The sequence below is a fragment of the Apteryx rowi genome, unplaced genomic scaffold (assembly GCF_003343035.1).
Source record: "Apteryx rowi isolate R43461 unplaced genomic scaffold, aptRow1 scaffold_73, whole genome shotgun sequence".
Classification (NCBI taxonomy): Eukaryota; Metazoa; Chordata; class Aves; order Apterygiformes; family Apterygidae; genus Apteryx; species Apteryx rowi.
The window spans coordinates 2,697,775-2,721,299 of NW_020451016.1; the positions used below are offsets into that span (position 1 = coordinate 2,697,775).

General features: G+C 41.1%; 1 protein-coding gene across 2 annotated transcripts in view; it reads right to left on the bottom strand.

Moving 5' to 3' along the window:
• Nucleotides 1–3,213: 3,213 nt before the first annotated feature.
• TEAD1 (TEA domain transcription factor 1) overlaps nt 3,214–23,525 on the bottom strand; it is a 100,159-nt gene continuing 79,847 nt past the window's right edge. For both annotated transcript variants that reach the window (XM_026087741.1, XM_026087742.1), the window contains 4 exons: nt 17,214–17,387; nt 6,667–6,807; nt 4,956–5,108; nt 3,214–3,903 (listed from right to left, as the gene is read on the bottom strand). In XM_026087741.1, the coding sequence (XP_025943526.1) occupies nt 3,790–3,903; nt 4,956–5,108; nt 6,667–6,807; nt 17,214–17,387 (582 nt within the window). In that variant the 3' untranslated portion in view covers nt 3,214–3,789. The remainder of the gene's footprint in view (nt 3,904–4,955; nt 5,109–6,666; nt 6,808–17,213; nt 17,388–23,525) is intronic.

Genomic DNA, 23,525 nt, shown 5'->3' on the forward strand with positions numbered 1-23,525 from the left:
TTTTGGTTTTGCTGATATTTGTTCTTTCTAACATCTTTTTCTTAAAATCTTGCTCCTCTTCCCATCATTTTTAGTTGTAGTATTGAGTATGGCCCCCGTTCACAGAAGGTTTCAAATACAGACACATTTTTAAGAGGAGCTAACTTTCTTCTACCGAGGTATCACCTGGGAGAAAACCAAAACAAAACAACCCTGTGTTTTGAATAGTGCTGACCAGAGTTTCTCTAACAGCACCTTTATCTGCAATGCTCACACTTAACATTTCAGTACTTATTAAAAACACACAATTGCATTTACCCTAATTATCGTCTGTTCTCCGTTTTCACCTTAAATTTTATGCATCTGATTTTCAGCATGCATGACTTTGTAAACAAAACTTTATATAAACAAAAAAATCTTCACAGATAATGAAATATTATTAGAGGAGAACAATAAAGTCACATTTGTCCACTGTCTGAAAATCTGCAGTATATGGATCTCACATTATGCAGATGCACAAGCAGATGAAGAGAATATAAATGTGAATCATTTTCATTTTTATATCATAAACACATCAGTTGCTGGTTTGCAATGCTGTCAGAAATGGCAAACAGTAGATTATTCTCCAGCATTTTGCAGTTTCATCATTAGCAAAACTACATTGCTATAAATGGTGCTCTTTTGTGAATGGAGGCCTGTAGTTTCAACTTATTCCAATAAACCAAAGGCATTACGGTGATAACTAAGTATTTTTGGTCTCTCTACAAATTGTCATTATTATGGCAGCACTTTTCTAAGCTGGAATTTCAAACCAAAGGCACTTTCATGCTAGAGTGCAGAAGAGTCACAATTAGTTAATTATTTGGTCATGAAATTTAAAAAGGCAGCATTATTAATACAATTCACTTTTCACGGAAAACTATGAATCTGTAACCTTTCCTTTTGGTATAGACATTTAACTGCGTAGTAATGGGACTGACTTGTACTGAAGGTTGGTTTAGACCAAGCAGTCAAAGAGCTTTTCTATGGGAAAAATACATGTATTTTAAAAATGGAACCAATTAATAAAACAAGATATAAAATTTATGTTAAGAGGCTAAAGATACTTCTAATATAATGCTAAGGCACTGCATATTGTAATGCTTTGGCAGCTCTCAATTAAAAGGTTCCTAAAAAGTAACAGTAACAAGCTAAATTCTTCCAGCTTACAAAAGAGCTCACAGTTTACAGGCAGCCTGTTGGACTATACACCCCACACTGAACATTTGAAAGATTTAAGGCTTTTAAGAATTAACATATACAGGGTATGGATCATTTACAAAAGTGTAAAGAAAAGACGATGGAAGTAGTTTTCCTAATATTACATATGTGAACACCAATAAACATTGTGACTTTTTATACCCTATAGTTATGACATACGTAGTGTGCCAGATTCTGTTAAAAAAACTGTACCTGGTTTTGCAAATTGACCTACATTCTTTATATGCCTTAAAAAGTTTGCTTGTTATAAAAAAAAAAAAACACCAAAACCACAATTCAAACCCTAAATAAAAGACAACTTTAGAAAGAAATAAAACAAAAAAAAGTAGTTTTTGACTGGTAACACCAAGTGCTTAGAATAAAGGGCTACCGTTAGGCTGTTACAATGCAGTGCTTTTCCTGATGTGATTGTTAGTGTTAAAAATGAGTGTTAAAAGAGACCTTACCATGGACATATTTTTCTGTTTTTTGAGTTCACAGAATATAAACTGAAAGATCATCAGCCCTAATATCCACAAACAAATAACAGCTAGACATCACAGCAATCATCCACCTACTAGACTTAGATTGGAGGCAGGCTAAAGAATTTAAGTGGTCTCCCTTCCCCTTGTAGCTGTTTGTATCTTCCTCTAAATGTGAGTTCTTACCAGTGTTAAGCATTAACATGATCTGATGCAGCCATACAGCAACCCTCTACCTCTGCTAGGAAATATTCTAATCTAGATAATTCAACAATAGGCAATTCTAACACAGGGGACTATGTAGAAATACAGCATCCCAAAAATTAAGATGGACTTTTTTGACGTCTACAACACTGCCTGGGAGTGAATTCTAGACTTTAATTGCGCATGGGCGCATATTGGTAAAGGGCAATAAGGAGGGCATCCGCCAAATGTTAACTTCTTTGATTCACGACTGCAAGAGACCCTCCCAAGAACACTCTTTGTGGATATCTCATGACTGATCTTTAACGTGTCTTGGTTGGCCAAGTGGTCCGCAATCCTTTCAGACAAATGTTTTGCATGAGAACRCGCTGCTGGCTGAACACCTGTTTAGACAACTGGTGCTTGGGGAATTGACAGGCCAGTGCTGCGTGTACAGCGGAAGGAGAGAAGCTGAGTAACACTAACTGGCCTAGCCAGGAAGAATGAGAATACTTAGCTCACATATGCGTACCTCAGATTCACTCACACCCACATCCACATTTTGAGTCCTTACAGTATTAAAATATCTCCAGCTGTGCTTCAGTTCCTGGAGTCCTCCTGATTTATCAGAAGGATGAATACTACCACATCTGCATACAAAAAGACATCAGACCCCACGTGATACAAATATGTAGCCCTAGAAGGCCTTCGCCAGTACCAAGTGTGTCAGCTTTGCAAGAACTGGAGAGAACTCAGGCGAGGTGTAAGAGCACCATGAATAAAGAGGAAAAGGAGGAAAAAAACCTTCCACTTTCCAATTGTTTTTGCCTGATGTTGGGTGTGACTTTCTAGCATCTCAGAGATATTAGAGCCGTTGATCCTTTCAGAGGCATATGCATTCTTCTCTCGAACACGTTTGTGGTTTGCTTTCAGCTTACATGTTACAGTGCTGTCACAATGTCGGTTGTTGCCATTCATTTGTTAATTTCAGAGTTGCAAGTTTTTCACTCATTAGAAAACATAATTGTCCATATAAAATATAACTGCGCACACAAGACTACATATAATGCGAGTCTAAATCTTCAGTATTTACCTACTTATTGCAAAATGAACCATCTTTTTCATTAAATAATCAAATTTTCATATTAGTACAATACAATTTATATTCTTTTAAAATACACTAGCTATGTTAGGGATAAGGGATGATGTTTTCTTTCTCTGCAATATCTGTTTGAACGTTTAATGGATTAGAAGATTAGTTTTAGCATTGAGAAAAAAATACAAAATTTGCCTAATTTTAGGACCTGTCTGTTTCTATCAGGCATTTCTTAAGGCTATATTTTTCATTTGGTTTCAAACAGAAAAATGTTTCATTTTAAAAAATAATTTAGTGAATTACATTCATCCGTATCTTCCACCCTAATTAGTTACAAAGATAATTCTATAAAGATTATTAACTTTGTGTACTCATTTACAGTTATAGCTAAAGATTCATTTCAATTTCACTTGCATCGTAAAACAAGTATTTTATGTTGGGAAAAAAAACAAAATAAATTCTTATAAATGCTGTCAGTTTTTCCCCATGGCAAATGCTCTGTCATACATTTTTCTATCAGAATTAAAAATAGGCCTCCACAGACAGAGGCATTAGGTTCTTAAATACAGTCTTCCCAAAGAACTGTGGTTTACAAATTTGAAGAACACTTAGTTTTAGAAATAATTTTTACAACTGTACCAGAATTTCACAGCTACAATTATATATGAACACATTAAAAATGACTTCACTAAAACAGGATTTAGAAAAATGTGGGTGAAAGTTGGGCCAGAGGCACTGCCACTTAGTGTTGAGGTTTACAGTCTGTGTTTTGATAAAGAAGTGAAATGAAGTGTATATATAAATAACTGCTCAGTCTTTTACAAGCCTGTAGATATGATGCTGTGCTCCATGTTCACTGTTCGACACTTCAAATACACAAGCCATGCAGAGTAGGGTTTCTTGTGTATCCCTGTTTGTTACCACCTATTTGAGGGGAAGGAAAAGGTAGACAGCATATTACAAACTACCAGAGCAAAGCAAGAAATGACTGGTTTAATTTAGGCAATGTTTAGGTGTGGCTGTTTGAAATGATCTCTCTCTCTCATTCTCTCTCTCTGTGGCAATTTAAGGGCAACTGTGCCCTCCGTGACTGTGCACTCGCAGGGTGCGCTCTGTGGCTCGGCTCTGGGGCAGTAGCTCCCAGCTGGGCGCACTACGGTCTGTCCCACCCTGCTTGTTTGACCAGGAGCCATGGGAGCGTGGCCACAGGCACCGTGGGCCTCAAACTACACAAGAGTTGAGCCCTGCCTCAGCAAAGGGCAGCCAGTGCTGCCTTGTCACCTTGCGGTCGTGTGCCCCAGGGCAGCTGAGCTGCCTGCAGCCCCTTCCCACACGTACTGCAGTGCTCCCTGCTCCCTGCCCTACCACCTCCCTCTGCCTCCAAACCTTACGCCTGCCCGAATGCTATGGTGGCAGCAGCATCTTAAGGCTGTAAGCGTTTGGCTGGGTGCCACAGCAAAGCCAGAGTGAAAAAGCTGGATAGCTGGATGAAATTGGCTTAAACGCTACTGTGTGGACCATTCTTCATGCTTTAGATCACCTGCTGGGTGTATCGTCTCCATTACTGCATGCTTTCCCTGGCCCAAGAACTAATTAACACCACTGACGTTTGCAGTATTATAAGTGGCATTTCACTCAGAACTCATTAGATGATGGATTGGATGGTTCAAAGTTACTGCCTTAGGCTCGCTACACACACCAAATAGAGACTTGCATTAAAAAAAAAATAAGAGAAGTAAGCTGAATTTCTGGAAAGTAACACAGACATTTGTTTGTGTTCTCACCCAGCTTTATCCTTTTCATCCTTAGTTTCTATAGTGCGTAATTCCAAGAATATTACTGTGAAGTCACTGGTATGATATTTTTAGTAAGTAGTGTGACTAAGGGATTCAGAAACTGCTTCTAAATATTGTGAGTTAAGCAAGCCATGTAAAGCCTGAGCGTATTTTAGAAGTAGAAAATAAAAGATTCCATACCAATAAAATTGTAAAATTTTCCAACACACTGTTCATCATGTATTTCTCTGGTAAATGCTTCAGCTTGTGTATGAAGTTGATCATATATTCACACATTGGAGAGCGGTTTATTCTGTACACAAATCGGCCATTCTCAAACCTTGCATATTCAGTCTGAAAAAAAATATTTAGACTAAGACACTTTAGAATGATTTTAGGGAATGCTAAATCTGGCAGTTTTCTTTCTTTGCGTAGACAGAACAAAGAGAAAGCAGGTCTGAAGCCCTGACAGGTCTCCTTCTGTAGCCTTACTTAGGAACACGCCCCCCACTCACCCCTACCTACTAACTCCCTGCCTAACCTATACAGTGCCTTGCTAAAAATTCAAAAGCCTTTATTTGTCAAAAGGTATAATATCACTACTTGTTTTCTAGTTTGTGATTAAAAAACTGCGAAGGTGAGGATTATGCAAAGGTAAGTTCAAATCAAGTAACAATGAATTAAGTTGAAAAGTTAGTGATAAGATTAGTAGTTTCAAGGGAACTGGCTGCAGAGGAGACAGCAGAAATAAGCTTATATATTTGTGTGAGTGTGTGTGTGCATATATAAACGCAGCTATATATGCTATATTATTATAGGCAATTTATAAATTACAGAAAGATGAAAGACTACAGTTGGAAGAAACCTAGACTGGTGTAGACTGCAGTGGCTCACAAGGACTGAAGGAGGAGAAGGGTGTGATTTCCTGGACTTCTGCTGTCCAGATACCAATTGCTCAGATGATCTCCTCAGTAGCTTGTGGGATTTCTTGGCTTTATCTAAGCTTGGAATAATGAAAACGATGGAAAACTTTTTTATGGTCACAGTGCACAAGAACTATGTTTACTATAAGGAGGATATGCAAAGTGACCAAGACATCTACAAATACTTAATGTACAGCTGTAGGCTAAAAGTGCCTGTACAAAAACTGTGCTACAGATAACACATGTGGGTGTGGGGCTCATTACACAAAGGACAAGTGTAATAGCTGCAGTATCACATATTCCAGTTCATACACAGCACATTCCAATTCATACAGTTCTGGGCTAAGAGCAAAAAGGCTAAAAAAAAAAAAGGCCCTTGTATGTTAAAAAATACACATCTTTGTATCCAAAAGCTGCTGGCAACTGTGGAAAGTGTGCATTTCTGTGCATAAAATGAGTGTGGGGAGAAAAGAAACAGAGCACACCATCCATATCTTTCTTTAAAATGTTAAAAGAAGTTTAGATGATAGGGGGTAGTTTACCACCTTAGTATGGTTCCAGACAGGCTACATGGCTAGCCAAATGACTGGAAATGAAAGCAAAGCATTTTTGCTTCAGCACCGTTCTGCCAGGTGTTGGAGGAAGCTGCAGGCTCCCCGGAAGGTAGGTGCCTCTGCTAACAGGGGTTGCCAGCAGAAGCATGGAAGTGGGGCTCTAAAGCAACAGGTAGCCAGCATTTTACTGTCGGTAGGGTCACCAGACACACGGTGACTTAAAACTAACCCAAATGCTGCTGGGAAGGAAAATATTCCTTCAGGAAGGATTACAGGAGGGAAGGAAAAGACAGCTAAGAGCAAAGTAAAGAGATGAGAGCCTAAGTAAAATCAAAGGGAACCAGAGAATCACTATCCATTTCACAGTGCCACTGGTGCAGCAGAAGTGCCCAGTCCAGAGTTAACAGAGGGACTCGAACTGATCACAACACTCACCTCTACTTTTTCTACTACTTGCTTTCCAAATGAGCAGACTTTGGTGGAACAGGTGATTGTCATATTTTCTGAGCTCTCATACTGACTAGTGACTCCATAAAACGCTCCTGTATCATCTTGAATGTTGCAGTTTAAATCAGCCTGTTGGGAAAAGATAACAGATGTTGAAGATTGTATTTTTCATTTGACTGTCAGTGGGATAAGTTGTAATTAGCTCACCAGTCTTTTCAGAAATAACGCAGAGGAAGAGAGAGGGAGTTTTATAGTGGTAGCAATGGCAGTGGAAAAAGTCTCAAAGAAAATACCTGCATTAATGTTGCAGTAAAAATTTTAGGGAAGTGACAGTTTCTTCAAACTTGAAGCAACAAAAGGCAACACACTATTTGTCTTTGCTACATGTGGAGTTCCTGCCTGGCAGATAGATGATGAACTCACTGGAGGGAAGGGAATGATTATTTGCCTCCAGCATCGACTCCTCTAGAGGGAAGTTGCCCTGATACCTTGAATAGAACAGAGCCACCCTGCTCCTGAGGGGCCCATATTTCATTTTCTTCTTTTTCTTTCTGAAAACAATGAAATCATCACTACAAAGGAAGACAGCTGTGCGACACAGGAATCAATCACTGATAAAAGACTGTTAAGCCATATGGCCCTGATTCAGCAAAATAGTCTAACTTCACTAAGCTTATGACACAACTCACAGGCTTCACATTAGCTGTGTGCTTACTGAGCTGGGGCCTACTGGACCAGTAAAATATTTTGGAAAGTATTCCATTTTTTTGAATAGTTCTTCACAGTCTGAATCCAGCTGCCTTTGATACCTGGCACCACAGATTAAGATTTGCTGGACTGAGTGAGGTACAGTGCTACCTTTAATTATTTATATCCAAATCCAAGTCCTGAGCACAGCGTGATTTGTTTGGTAGCAAAGCAACAACACAGGTTGCAGGCTGAATTCTGCCTCCCCAGGCCTGCAGCAGCAGTGAAGCTTTTCTGCCACCGAGTTCCTTGTAATCATGAATCCATTTTCAAAAGCCCTCAATTAAAAGAGCTCTGATATGGATATAGCTGGTCTAATGGCTATCCACAGCTGGATTTTTTGACTTTGGCATTAACTCTGGCAAGATTTTCCTTTTTTTGTGGAAATAACGGATCAACTACTGTAATGTAATATCCAAGAATCATCTGAATTCTTTACTTTTAGATGAGCATTTTAACAGGGAAATGCATCTTAGCAGGTGTTTCATTTGCAATTCTAGCTCTGTTTGTTCTTATTGCTAATACAGAGATGTAACATAACAAGAAATTTTCACAAATATCTTTTTTACATGGAGACTTTTTTAAAGCCCAGTTTACAGGTATGCTTATTTAATAGCTATTGTGGAACATTTATAATCCTGATTTCACTGTATATCAGGTCATTTGTAACTACTATTTAATTTTTACCTAGGCAACAACTCATTAATTCTACTTAGTGTCTACAACCCATTTTTGTAGCACTATGTTTTCAGGCAATATGCTGAGAATAGCACACACTGAGCTAGTCTGTGGTATGGAGAAGTCATAGGTCTGATATTACTTCAGGCTGGCTTTGGTAAATTAATCAGTGGAAAAGTCTCCTGAGGCTTACACACAGTAACGCAAACAGTCCTGTAGTCGCATATTTTGCATAACAGAAAGAAATCCTATTGCTATTACACCTTGTTTCTTGCACGTTTTGCATGAGGTCAATAGTTAATGTTTAATGTACATTTAAAGCAGTGTGTTCACAGTGACCTGTAAGAAATCGTTCTGAGCTAATAGCAAATAAGCAATTTGCCATCACAGCCAGTTTGCAATTACATCTGAACTTGAAAAACAGTAGCAGCCATCAGCCATGCCACAGCTGCTCCAGCGGAATTTCTGAAGAATAGGTATTTCTGATAAAACAACTATATTGTTGTGAATGATAGTAATAATCTCTTTAAAATTGGTTATTTCTGCTGCTACCACAATTACAGTTTTATTGTCAAAGTATTTTCTCTTTCAGATAAGGGCAAAATAAATTAAGAAATCATTACTAAAATGCTCCTTACAATTTCATATTGTCAAAAGGGTCAGCTGCATAGACCTTTCACTTCAAGCTGCAAAAACAACAGTTTAGAGATTAAAAAAAAAAAAAAGGAATAATTTTGTATCTGCTGCTTTCTGATTTTGAAGCCCACTGAAAAAATTCAGTTGTCAATATGCGACACTTTTAATCCGGAAAATTAACACACGTGGCCATCTGGCGCCCTGTTGAGCACTCCTGCAGCTCTTCCAACTCTTGCTGAAATCAACGGGAGCCCTGTGTACACAAAAGACACAGGCTGGAGCCCTGATGTTTGAATGAGGAACACTTGAAATTATCACTCAACTGTCATGATTTGAGTACTCTTAAGAAATGTTGCAAAAAGCCCCTGCTGGCAAAACAGGTATGAATTATTTCTATTTGCTCTTTGATTTTTTTTGAGTCCGGGGTACAAAAAAGGTGTTTTCAATGAAGGAAACAGTTGTGGGTTTTTTTGTTTTTGTTTTTTTTTGCCTAAACAAGAATTTTTAGGGTCAACTAACTGCAAACTGCTGAGAGCTGAAGCTTTAAGACTCCTCCTAAAATTATAACATGGACATCATAAAAATCATAAACGTTGGCAACAGCAAATACTCTTAAATGAATGTGTGACCAACACCTCTCCTAATAGTGCAAGAATGTTGTCTGTTCTTCCACACCAAAATAAACTTTGTCCCTCAACCTGGGTTCAAATTCTTTCATTGAAGGCTGAGTACATGAACACCATGAAGAAGTGCGTATCTGTCACGTGGAGGAAGTTGTCTTAATCAGGAATTGAACAGATTTGTTCCATGTTGAAAACCCCTCTTAAGGAAAGAAAGAAAATCATTTATGGTAAAATACAAAATTTTGGGCAAATGATAAATGATGATGATGAAAGACTTGTAAAATATATTGCTATGGCTTACATAGTAAGGGATTCATTCAAACACAGCTGAAGGCAAAGCTGTATCTCTAGAACTAAAGTGGGTCACAGAATTTGGGGGCTTTTTTCTTCCTGAAAGATAATGACTCTACCAAAAAATGGGGCTGCGCTATAAATAGGCACTTCTGTGGCTACGAGAGTTGTAGCTGCAAATTTGAGCAGGAATAAGGTGATGTGTACCTCTGTATTCCGTTTTAGCAGGCCTGTTGCTACAATATTGACTCCAGTTTTTGTGTCTACACTTTAGAAGCGATGTTGGAAAATTGGAAGGGGTTCAGAAAAGAGTTACAAGAATGATTTCAGGTCTGGAAAACATCCTTTGTAGTGAATGACTAATGAAACTCCACCTACTTAGTTTTTCCAAGCGAAGTTTTTCCACGACTTTGTCATAGCCTGCAAGTTGCTACATGGAGAAGAGTCTTCTGATAGATTAAATCTCGCAGGAAAGGATGTAAAAGAAAGCTAAAGCTAGGCCAGAGCTAAAGGAGAAACAAGGTAGAAGCTGATAACTCTGATGATAATGAAATGCAGGAATAATTTTGAAACGTGGTAGAGTCCCCACCACTTGGGGTCTTTTTCAGCCAAGCTTAATATCTAACCAACAGGAATGCTCCAGTTCAAGTAGGCTTATTGTCTGTATGCAAGAGGTTCACTGCTTGTATTACACAAGAAGCAAGACTAGATAAATATAATAATTCCAAAATTGAAATCTATGAATTTATCTTACTAACCTTAGTTAACCCTCTACTTACAATTTTCTTTTTCGCTGAGCCCTTTGAAAAAATGACAACATCAAGCTTCTGGTGTGCTGTGCTTGCGGTCTCTCACACTAAGCAACTCTGTCTCATTATTTCCTTGATACTCTCCATCTGTCTGTATCTATCTGTTCTCTCTCATTTTAGATGTAGAGTGTTAAGCCTCACTGGGCTGGAAACCATTTTTCCTTCTGTGCATACAGCTTCTAGTACAACTATGCTCTGATCCATAGCTCCAGGAATGAAGGTTGGTAGGCACTACTGTAGCATATACAGATAAGTAACTTTTCAAATGATGACATGATCACATTTGATGCGCAACAGTCCATTTTCTCATTGAATTTTAAAATACAAGATCAGTACAATCTAGGAAAAAAACCCAAACCTATAAAACACAAATGGAATTACATTTTTTTTTATGTGTGGGGAGGGATTTCAGAAGTAAAACTCTAGCCTTGCTTCATTTCTAGGAGCTGAGCTATATATGAGCTGAATGCATTTGGAGAAGGGGGAGCCGCTCAGTTTTCTGGCACCCTTTCTCAGGTGATTAATTCATTAATACAGCATAGCTTGTCAATGTGTAGCACTGAAAATGTTCCATATCAAGAATATCAAGTGTTTGACATGATGCATGAAGAAGCCTCTGCCAGTGTGCCAGAGCGAGCACCAAAACCGAACAAAGCGGCGGGGGGGCACAAGTGCTCTCAGTCTCCATGTTAGAGGCAGCAGGGTACGGGTGGCAGGGGGACACACAGGGGAGCCTGCTTGTGTTGTAACAGCTTGGGTTAACAAAAAAGCAACACTAGCAAAAATTGCAAAGAAGGGCCTAAATTCTTCCTGCTACTTAGAAGGAAAACAGCACCTGTGGGAAACAGCGTGGGATTTGGGGAGGGCCAGGATAATTTACACTAGCACTCAGTAGTTAACATTAAGCACATAAGGTCATTTGTTAACAACATACAGGTTTTTAACTACTGCTGACTGCAGGGAGGTGTGTTACTCATCTGACCACATCATGCCTCCCCTCCTCCTCTCCAAAGAGTGATCAAAGAGCAGAGATTCCAAATTGTGAAGCAATTTTTTCCAACGGGAGCATCTGGATCGCTGGCACAGTGCACCGATCGTTACGCTGCAGCTTTGGAATTGCTTGCAGGGCTGCCACATGGTTAGGCCTGTGATGGACAGGCCAAGCTGCTCTGCCGGCCCAGCTGCTCTGCCCCTTGACTCATTAGCGATTCTGCAGCACTCATGCCCCAGCAGCAATTTGGGACTGCGGCCGCCTCAAGCACCGCACGAGTTCCCTGTGCTGACAGGGTTCAGGGGGCTGGGGGGACAGAGGGGAAGAAAATGGACGCCTGCTTTCGTCCATATCTAATTTGTTTTGCATACATTTGCATGCTGGCCATAGATCCATTCACATTACAGAGCCCGTTTGTGAATTGCAGATCATTTGCCAGTCAAAGCTGGCAGGCGTTTGCGTGTGCGTGCGTGCGTGTTGGGGGGGGGGGGAGGAAACCAAGATTCTATATTGTGTAATATAAATTACACATAAAAATAGAAAAAAAAAAAGGCAGTAGCCACAATTGTGCGTGTGCATGACTGAAGAGCACAAAGAATTGATGCACCTTTTAAGACTGCTGTAGGCACATGGGGATAAATTCAGAAAGGGGGGGGTGGGAGGAGACCACAGGCACAAGCCATTTCTGAACACTGATTACATGGGTAAATTGTTTGTTCCAGTGTATCACAAAGAGAAGGAGAATTATTTTTCATGCCACAGCTGTTTTGAATAAGAATAGGAATAAACTTAACCATCCTCCTCATGTTACTTACCACTAATTATGGCATATATTTACATCTATAAAACAGTGAAATTTGGGGGGACATAATTTAATGTCCCTTTATTGTGTAGATTCCTTTATTTCCATTCCACATTTGAATTTCAAAAATGTTTAGGACTTCAAAGCATCTTTAAACGCTTGCCCTAATTATAATACGCATTACTTTCTAAAACTCCTAGTTTGCATTGCAGATTCCTGCAAATGGAGGCATTCATTTTAAACATCAATTAATATCATCCACGCATCTTCAGATGAGTTTTGGTCTCTGTTTCAGAGTTGCACTGAGCTCTGACTAAGCTTTCATCAGTTTGAAGAATATTTCAAGCTATTGCAAACATTTAAAATTAAGCCAGTGGATCAGATCAGTAGAAAGCCAGAAAGCCCAATATTAGTTTATATCAACTGTTTTTTTCCTGTGTCACTAGTTAGTTAGAAAACATCCCTCCTCCTTTCAGATTTATTTGCTTCCCATGCCTGTTCCTGTAGCAGCAGCAGAAGTCAGAGTTCAGACTTGGCACAGAGCTTTTGTAGGTGCTGGATACATAATATACAGCTAAATTATTGACAGTTCTATGACGCCAGTACTAAGGATCCCAACAGAGGCTCGGAGCCCACTGTGCGAATACAGACTGTTATGTAAAGAAGTTATGCAAAAAGAGAATCCTTGTCTCAAAATTCACAATCAAAGATCAAGGCAAAACACGCGAGAGAAATAATTAGCTAAAACAGACAAATTTGGTCTAGACTGTGTTTGTTAGAGCCATGTCTGCACTGATGAATTAATGTTAAAGGTGATCTTTCTTACAGTAAAAATTGGTTGCTAGATTAACTAGTACTAGGCAGGAGTAAGTTTTAAAAATGGCAAAGACAGGGCTAGAAAAAGGAGATACAGTCACAATTTTGCCTTCCTAGAGCAGTTCCCTTGCCAGAGTCAAATGTATGTTATAATAAGGGTAGAGTCAAAATGAAGGTATTTATTTATTGGCAATGGGGCTGAGAGATACTGGATTCAGAAGGCAGGTAGAGTAAAGGAGACAGCTGTACCTTGCACTTCATGCAGGAGAAAAGAGAGCCAGAGGAGGCACAGATTGCTGGGAAAGCAGGGGTGGGAGGTGTGTGTGTGTGGGGGGGGGGGGGGGGGGGGTGGCAAGAAGAGACTTTTTCTTTTACACCTCCTGCACAGATAGGTAGGAAGAGGCCAGGAAGTGTGACATCCAGATGTGTCACCAGGATTGAGGCCAGAAGCTTATCTATACACAGCATCAGGCTGCATTTCACAGGAGATAAAATCCATATGAACCAATAAACGTCTGCAAAGCAAAACAACACATTGCTGTGTACTCAATACCTGTAATGCTTTGCAAAGTCAACTCCAGTTACCAAATGTCTTCTTGCAACATTTCAGACCCTGCCTTCCCCCTTTTTTTGTAATCAAATCTTACAACGTTATCACAGGGAAAACCAAGAGGAAGCGATTCTGCTGAGAAGCCTCAAGTAAACCTAAATGGGAAAGAGCAAGAGGAATATTCTCTCCAACTACCAGCGCTAAGCTGCTTGCTGCCCTAGTCATTCTCAGTGTGAATGCTCCTCTCTGGGCTTCCTGTTCCCCATCCTTCCTTTTAGCACTAGATTTAATGACTAAATGAAATATCCTTTTTGCCGCCTACAGGGACATGCCAACTTTTCTTTAAATCCTTTTACCGTCTTGCCATCACTTCTGGCATCAAATTCTCACCTTCACTTTCAGGGTGCCACATGCTGCAGCACCTGCCTGCATTTCTGCTGTGGTTTCCTTCTACTCCTCTTGTTCATAGCCGCTGGTTTTCTTTTGTTGATTCTCCTTGCAGTGCTTTCTCACCTGTACTCCTTTGCCCAACACAAATTGGTATTCCTCTTTTACTCATGTTACAATCCCATTGCAGCAAAACTTGGACTGTCACTGGACACTAACTGCTCAGGTATACTCAGTAGGTTATAGTGCTGAGCAAACTATTGGTGGTTACATGATAATGAAGAAGATAAGGTAGAAGACAACAGAAACAATGGAAAATGGGAAATAGCTAAACAAAGGGTGAGAGAGAATATTGTAAATAAGCAAGAATCATACTACATGGACAGAACCTGGGAAAAGTTGTTATTTTAGAGTAGGTGGAGATAGAGAATGTATACTGATTCAGAAGCAGAAACTGAATTTAAAAGAAAAGAACAAGACTACAAAATCTAGTCTGTTTTTACATGAATAAACCCAAAGTTTCTAAAGACGTCAAAAAGGCAGTCAACAACCTTTGCTAGCTTTACACTGGTAATGTATGACTGTTTTAGAACAGTTTCTAAAGGCTCTCCATAAAAATGGCAACAGTGCCTTTTTTTTTTTTTCTCTCTCTCTCTGAAGAAATGTCCTATTAGTGTGAAAAAAATTAAGTAAAGGACAGTGAGCTGTCAATTTAGGATCTAATTGTCATAACACAGCCATCTTCTGCTTTCCCTATATATATGTTTCTAGCTGGGGGGCAATGGTGTGAAGTTTATTCTTAGAGGCGCATTCATCATGACTCTTCTTACACACACAACATTGCCCCTGGCACCCTCCCTCTGCCTTTGCTCAACCTATGAGAGAGAAAATCTGCTAACCTACTACAAGGTCATGGCTCAGGAAGGCATTTTCACCACCATTTTTAATGTCTAATTCAGAAGGATGTTAGCACTATATGTTTTTTAATCTCTCAGTTATCGCAGACACAAAATTGCATTAAAAGACCATTAAGTCTGCAAGGCACAGTGAAGTTAGGAGATGTTGTATTTAAGTTGTTTACACAGCTTTATGCATCCTGAATGTGGAACGGCATTATGCTAGTCTTTTTAGTTACATGACTGCACACTCACCCATTGAACAGCTATTCAATATTTCTCTTTGTCTTCATCAGTGTGGTCCAGTCCTTGGCTCCTGTGCACTACTCAAAACCCGCGCTGAACATAGAATTACTATTTTTATAAAGGTTTTCTTCCTGGCCTTATCTTGACTTTTTACAAATGTCATTGAGTTTGTTTTCTCAATGACCACCTGAGGTGAAGGGATGGTTATCATACCCGTGTTACAGATGGGGAACTGAGATGAGAGGGTTAAAGGTGTGCACTGCTTGTAGGGGATCAATCAGAGAAGCCTGGTAATTAAGTTTTCAAAGTCATGAGTATAACACAGACCTTAATGTTCCAAAGAAGATCTCTACTGGCTTTAGATACATCTTTGATGCTACATCTTTCAGCACATCTGAAAATCAGTTTCCACATGCAGAAAAAGCAGAACATACACATACGTCAATGACCATCGCACTAATTGCTGCTGCTGTGTAGGCATTCTCTGTGTGAATTAAGAACAAGCGGGTAAAGTGATGTTCATTTTGCTAGTGGGTTTCACAAATACTTACTACGCAAGGTACATTGGTGAGATGAGGGTCCTAGAGTTCAAGCCTAAGGTTTACAAGGAAATGTACTTAGTGGTCACAGACCCTTACCTCTAAGCTGTATTCCTCCACAGCTAGATTTCTTCTGCCCTTATGCTTGTCCCAGTCCCACCTCTCGCGTACTCTCCCTACTGTGTGCCTTCATCCCTACGTTCCGCCACAGGCTCCTCATCCCAAATTCGCCCTCCCTCTTTCTGACTCTGTTCCTATCTGCCTTCTGTTTGCAGTTCTCTGCTACCTCCTGTTCCTGGCCTCTTTGCTCAGCCAGCCCTCACATGTTTGGTCTACAACTCCCATTCCCAGTTTTAAGCCCTAGGAATTTTCCAGTGGATTTCTTCTGCAGTCTAGCACTGCTCCTGCTCAGTGGTTTATCCCTTCTAAACACAAATTTGAAGAAAAGAGTCTCCTTCATTCTTTCTTCCCATATCTGGTGCTACAGAAGCTTTTGGTAAGACACAAAGTCTGGGATATGTAAAAGATGGAGAGTATTTTGGGCCAAGCGGGTAAACTTTAATTGAAAATGACAAACACCAGAAAACCTAATAATAAGCAGTAATTCCAGATCAACCTTTTCTGTAATTAGACCCTGAATATGCCCCTTTCATTGTGGCTTTGAAAGACAAGTATTGGAAAAACATTTAAAATATTCAGATGATAACTGTTGGGATGAAACCCAAATGCATGAGTAGAAAAAGCATCACTGTAAGCATAAGATCTAGCCAGGAGATTTGATGGTCCTTTCGGATGAACCTATAGTATCACCAACTTGAGGTTTTATAAATGCAACAAAGGAGACCCGATGTAGTAATGAAATTCATCAAAACTAGATCAACATATTTTTCAACATCTCAGCCTTCCACTCAAATTTTTTTTCACAACTCATATGAGCAGGTTTAACTTTTGGAGCACAGTCACATAGCTGGCTACCAAACAGGCAAGGGGAAAGCAGATGTGTTCCAGCAACCAAAACTGTTAAGGAAAATCCTGGAACCCTCCCAAGCTCGCAATCTTACTACAGACCACGCGGTTCAAATATAACTTGGTACCTGCTGTGTAAACGTGGGCTGATGTCAGGACTGATATTTGTATTATTTGCATTCAGCAAGGGTCGAACATTTGAAACACAAAAAAATACTTAAAATTCTCCATTTAAGCGACTTCTCCTGTTTTTCCTCAGACCGCTAGATGGCAGTTCACCATTTACAAACAAGGACTCCCATTACCTGTTTGCTCCTGACAAGCAGCTGTGTAAAAGGCAGCTCTGGCACGCGTCTGCCCTTGGATGTTGTCTGCAATACAGACTTGGCATGAAACTGTCAGCAAGAGTGGCTTTGGGCTAGCGTACTGCTTGAAGGATATACAGGTTTGCACTTTTAAACGACGCAAGAAGACATATCCATGAGTACGCTAAAGGATGCTAAATACTAAACATAGGCCTTACTGAAAGAGAGTTTCTACATCTCACATCTTACTCACCCAGAATTTTACGAGGAAGAAAGCGTTTTGTGGCCCCTTCCCAAACAATTCCTTTAGACCGCCCTTCTTTTCAGGAAATTTGTCATAAATCTGACGAATGTCCACCGATTCAAGCAATGGGTCACTGTAAGAATGGTTAGCATGTCCAATGTGTACGAAGAGGTGTTTATTGTACTGCAAGGAAAAAAAAACAGGAAAATCAGTGCTGTACAGAAAGAGCAGAAGTTTATTAAGCCATAGGTCTGTGTGTTCCTGCTGAGGGTAGCCTGCTTTGATGGATTAAACGACTCGCACATTACTCCTGGGACCATGATTATCTGTACCGTGAGTTTCACGAACAACTTCAGTGATTGTGGCATAGCCCCTTGTGAACAAGGGTCAACATCATAAAACCAGTGTTCCCACTGCAAACCACAAAATACGGTCATCTTCAAGAGATTAATTTACACTCAAAGACCCAGTGGCAGCAAGGTGCTGAAGAGCCCTTTGCAGAACATAAGAAGATCAATATGGTCAAGAGGAAAGCCTATTTCTGCCTCTTTAAACCATGCCTTTAAATGTCCCTTATCCTCAGAGTCTGAATTTCTGCCAGTGCCAAAGACCCTGCACCCATACACTTCCTGTTTAAAAAAAAACAACCCACTCTAGCATATATGCTAATGCCACTTAACTACAAGAGATGGAATGGATTTTCCTTTAATCCCTAGAATTGCAATAGCTAGAATTCATTTACTCTGTGTTGCTGTTACTATAGGAGTGTTCTTTACTGCATGTCCTCCAATGTTTTGACCCATGTAATATTAAAGAAACAAATTTTTACCAATTCCCTTGGGAGCTAGTTTCACTGATGACCATCTCTCTCTGCCAAAATGTGTTCAGCTTCAGTTTCTCTATTTCTTAACTTCATCCCATCACACCTAATTATAATCACTGGAATCACCTAAGCAATCCCTTTCCTTTCTGGGGTGAAATCCAAGGCCCAGGGAAGTCCATGGCAGCCCCCTACCAAGTTCAATGTGGTCTTTTATGGGCTGCCGTTTCTCCAAGACGAGAGCACCTTTCAGCACCTAAAATTACAATGTAAGGGCAAACTGCAGAGAACTTCCGCTAGTCAGTCAGCAGCTCACAGCATCATGTGGGCAGACAGAAGGAGCTTGATAGTGGCATGCTTAAACATTTGGGTTTTTAACGATGCAGATCACAAAACATTTTACTATCAATCATCTCAATTAAAGGAAAACTGATATGCAGTCAATGAACATAGAAAACCCAGTCATATTGAACAGATGCTGTATATAAGGGCAATTCCCAACTGGTAAGCACAAATAAAATATTTAAAACCCCAAAGCAGACCTTGTTTAAGCTATTTTGTTTACAATATACCTGCAGAATGAACAAATTGAAATGACAGATCTAAATTAATTGGACACCCACTCAGAGCCTTCCTTTGGTGTAAGTGGAGTCTTCCCTAACAGATGTCCAAAACTCTGGGGAAAAAAGAATGGACTGGCTAGATTTCTGTACTTAGGAAATTAAATTGAAATCTATTTAAAAACATCTAGCACAGTGAAATCTGAATTTAGGATCAGAGAACGCTCATCTGTGTACGTGGCCAAAAATGAGTGTATGTATGATGTTCTCTATTCTTCACAGTTTTTTTTTTTAATTCTTCTGAAAGAAGGAAAGTTTAACACTTTGATACAATGTTTGCGCAAAAAAGTCTTAAGCTCAATTCGTATAATATGTGAGCAGCAGTTACACAGTTTTTCCTTGGAGCCTTCTGAAAACCTTATCTAAGTGAACTGCATAGGCTTCCTAGCTTACTAGGAACTGCCAGGAGCCCAAGACAGTGATTCTCAGAAACCTGCTCATGTTAGGTCTTGCAGCTAGCCAGGAGTGAGATGCAGGGTGCCTGGGCTGAGTCACCTAACGGGGCCATAGACAGAAGCCTGTTTGCAGTCATGCAGACATCTCTATTTATCAAGGAGAATGATGAGAATTCCCCTCTTGGAGGTAAGCACTTAAAAAATTTAAAAAATTCTGAAAAATTAAATTGAAACCTTTTCCTTTCCCCAACACTCCCATATCCTGCCTAGAAGTGCCCAGCAGTTGTGTTGTCCCCAGGGACTGGTGATGCTCCAAAGCAGCGCTCTGCTCTTCCTGTGTCAGAGCAAGGGCTTCAGAAAACATCCCCCCCATTAGCTACCAGGTTATCATTTATTCTGGGGTTCTTTTCTCTCATTCTTTCCTGCTGGAGTTGTTTCAGTTCATACAAATAAATAACCACATTTTTATTGGAATAGAACTGACATCTCAGCTTCTCCTATGCCTAGGAAACATCTTCCCTCCAAAGGGGGTCTCTTCCCTGGGCCCAAAGGTCACTGCAGAGTGAAGGAGGAGGGAGAGCTGTATTTTAAGAGTTTGGTGAGAGCAAATTCCCAAGACAAATTCACGTGTTGCACCTTATTTCACAAACCAGGAAAATGTACAAATTSCTCAGAATTCAAACTTCAGTTAAATCGTGTTTTAGGAACATGGAGCAGATCAGGAAGTCTTTATGCTGCTTAAATATAAAAGTAAAGTTAAAGGCAGCTGTAAAGCTATTACAGTTGTCTGCAGAGCTTGCCAAAGTACCAGATGCTGCTGCAGCAAAATTTCCAACAGGGTACAGTAGGACAGATGGTATGACATCACCTGACAACATTCTTCGGACGGAAATGTTTATTTTGATATTGCAGCGTGTCATTATTTTCTCCTTATGTTGCTGTAATTCCTATACTAAGTAGAATCATTACTAATCTAATTAGATATGGCATATTTCTACAAACTAATAAATGATAATGTAATAAATATTGGGAGCAGGATAAATGGATACTGAAATGTTCCCATAGTTTTTATATAAACACGCTTCATGACAAAACTGTATGTATAGATAAAAGCAACAAAGCTAAGCTGCACRCCTATATTTTTGAGCTCATTATTGCCTGAAAAGCTTAAAAACATCCTCATTATAGTCAGAATTCACTGTTAATTTAGACTGAGTATTCCAGAGTCATTGAGATACATTAGGCACTGAGGAATTTACTCTTGCCACAGTATTTAAGGGATTTGCATCTGGCATGGGAGCAATAGCATGCTTTAGATGCTGTAAACCACCATAGGTCAAATCCTGTATTTTCTGAGAATAAAAACTACATTAAAATGTATGCAGAACATTCTCAGCTACTTGTTCTTCAGCATCTGCATTTATGTGACATGCCCTGGAGATGGCTGCCTCTTACTGAGCTCCTTTCCTTAAAAAATTCTAACTATCTGAAGAATGCAGTAAAGCCATGAAAAATGACTGTTGTCAAATAGTACCATGAGAAAAATTATAATCCACTTAGGAATTTAAAAGAACCAAGACAAATTGCCAATGGCAGGGGATGCTAGCATTTAAGCTGGAGCAGAACAAAGACAAATCACCTACATTTGTTTTATCAGCTAGCATATATATTCATAACAGCTCCTCACAAATTTTGTGCTGATATTCTAAGGCAGCTTATATTCATGGCCTTTCCGGTCCCTGACACGCAGGGTCGCAAACCGCTGCCATTCTCCCTGCTGCATCCCTGTGCTTCTCCACACCGATGAAGTTAACACCAGATCTCCAGCTTGGCAAACTATCCTGTACAAGACCAAGTTTTTTATTAGATGGCAGTGGCCAAGGTGCTGGTTGCCACGCGGCTAACTTTCCGGCACTCTTGGAGCCAGGGCACGGGCTGGGCTGAGCCGCGCTGGGCGCGAACGGGCCTGGTGGCCGAGCCGGAGGAGGTGCACCTGCAGCGGAGCCGCCGGCCCGCTCCCACCTTCCTCTGTGCCACACCTGCTCCGCACAGCATGGGCCGCTGCCCCGCTTGGCCTATTAAAAATACCTTGCTAGTGAGGCTACTTCCTGAGATCTGCAGGTTCCTGCAAATTTCAAGTATAACAAACGCGAGGGTGAGGCCATCTATATCTTTACTTGCAGCAACAAATCCCTATAAGAAAATGCCATCATCAGAAGCTGGCAACTTGAAATGATCGTTGTCTTGTGTGCCCCCAAAAATCCCACCATCCAAAGGAGAAGTACACTAAAAAGGCTCTGTTGCATGTCTGCTAACTGCCCTGAGACGGAGGGAGAGCCTCTGCGTTTGGACCGGATATTCTGTACCAGCATTCACCAGGGGCTAACACGCAGCTCAGATGGAAAGGGCAAGTGCAAGGCTAGGGCCAAACCTGAATTTTGCCTGAAACAAGGGAGAGAAAACAGCACTGCTCAAGTGCCTGGCTTCTGAAGACATGCACTGTGCAGTGATTCCCACTGTACCTCCCAGATCGGTCTAATCCATCATTTTAAAGTGTTAGGGTAGTGACTGCACTTCTGGAGGAAAAGGGAACCAAGTGGGATGGACTGATTAAAAAACAAGCACTAATATATCAGCTGTCTGTATGCAACTGCAACCTGTAACCTACCCAGCCTCAGCTCTGCTGTCTCACTATATCTTATAAATCTGACACTCTTTAATTTCCTGCTGATGTACAAAAATAACTTGCTCTGCCAACAATTTGTCTTATTTCTACCAAAATACTAGTAACTGAATATTTCATTCCAGTTGCTTTTGCCCTCCACTGAAACAGATCAGGAGTTATAACATGTTAATGCTATAACCGGAGTCTGTAGCAATTCCTGTTATTAAGGTTGTTTAACACTTCCACGTAAAAAGTTAATTCGACTTTTTTGTGCATGCGTGTTACCATACAACCGCTTAAGTCTCCCTGGTTTGTCAAGGACCTCTGCCCATTCATCTCCTGCCCGGATCTGCTCGGGGACTGAATCAGGAAGGAGCAGTAAAAGGAGACCTTCAGCCACTTCACGGCTGCAGAAACTGGGAGGTAGGTCAAGGAGGAGCAGAAGCTGCAGAAGAGGCATGGCAGTCTCTGGCTGAAGCAGATCAGTCTTGCCCAGTACTTCCCAGCCACTGCCATGGGAGTCCCAGTGTGAACCTGGGACTTGCCAGCTGGGCAAGCTTCTCTGCCAATGTTGTCATCATTATGTACTGCAACAGTGACGACGCATCCTTCAACTCTGCTCTGCCTGATTTGAGACCTTGGGTCCCAAATCCAGAAGTGCTGAATGCTCAGATGGGAAAATTATGCCTGAATATATGAAGCTCTCAATAATGCTAAGTATTTTGAAAAATCAGGCTTATAACAACTCAAAGGGGACCCTCAAAAATCAATGGCCCATTCATTTCTTTGCACCTGAATTTCTTGGTTTGTAAAATGTGAGTAATAATGCCCTTTCATTGAAAAAATGGATGCATTAATACATATGTGAAATGCAAGTGGGGGAAATTAATAATTCTGTTTGGAGGAGAGTTTAGACAGTGCACAGTAAACAGGGCATGGGGCCACACATTTCAACAGCAGAAGAAAACAAACTACTGAATAGCTGCTCATCAATCAAGGGCCATCTACATGCACTGAATGAAGCAGGAAAAAATAAATATGCAAGTATGTAATTAAGGACTGCATCACAGAGCAAACACATGAGGACACTTCCTAACTTCTTCTGAAAGCTTGACTTTGCAGCCCAACTGCTATTCTGGGCGATTTTGGGGTGGGGGTGGGGGTAGGGGGAGAAACAGGCAGGAGACTGTGGTGAAACAGGGACTGAATCCCCTGGAAGGACTTGCAGCAAGGCACCAACCACGACCTTGCAGGCCAAGGCCAAATTGAGAGCCGGGCCCGAGGGTGCCAGCCCCCCGTTCATGGCACGGGCAGGGCAGAGGGATGCTGGAGCGCGCGGGGGAAGGCGCAGTCATTGCCCACCGTGCTGCTGTGCTCTGCAGGCCCTGCCGTGCCCCCTCCTCCCAGGCCTGAGCCGGTGTCCTCGCCCCGGGCCCTCTCGGCAGGGAAGGGCAAAGCGCTCTGCAGCCTCAGGGGCGGCAGGGGGCCTCCCCCCTGCAGCCAGCCACCGCTTCCACCGCACCCTGAGCCGGGGCCCTCTCAACTGGCCCCCGCCAGCTACTTTACAGCTGTGCAGGGAAGCACCGCTAATCCCAGCAGCACTCCCCTGACAACTGTAATTTAACAGCAAGAAGAGCTACCTCTCCGAGCCAGGCTAGGTGGGGTAAGCAGGCAAACTGGTGGCCCCGCTAGCTGCCCAGGCTGGCTGTCTCACAGATCGCTCCTGCCACAGCGCCGCATCCGCCCCAGCACGGGCCTCCCTGCCCCTAACGCAGAGGGCTCCGCAGCCCGCTCCCGGCATTAGCCTTTGGCACCATGGGG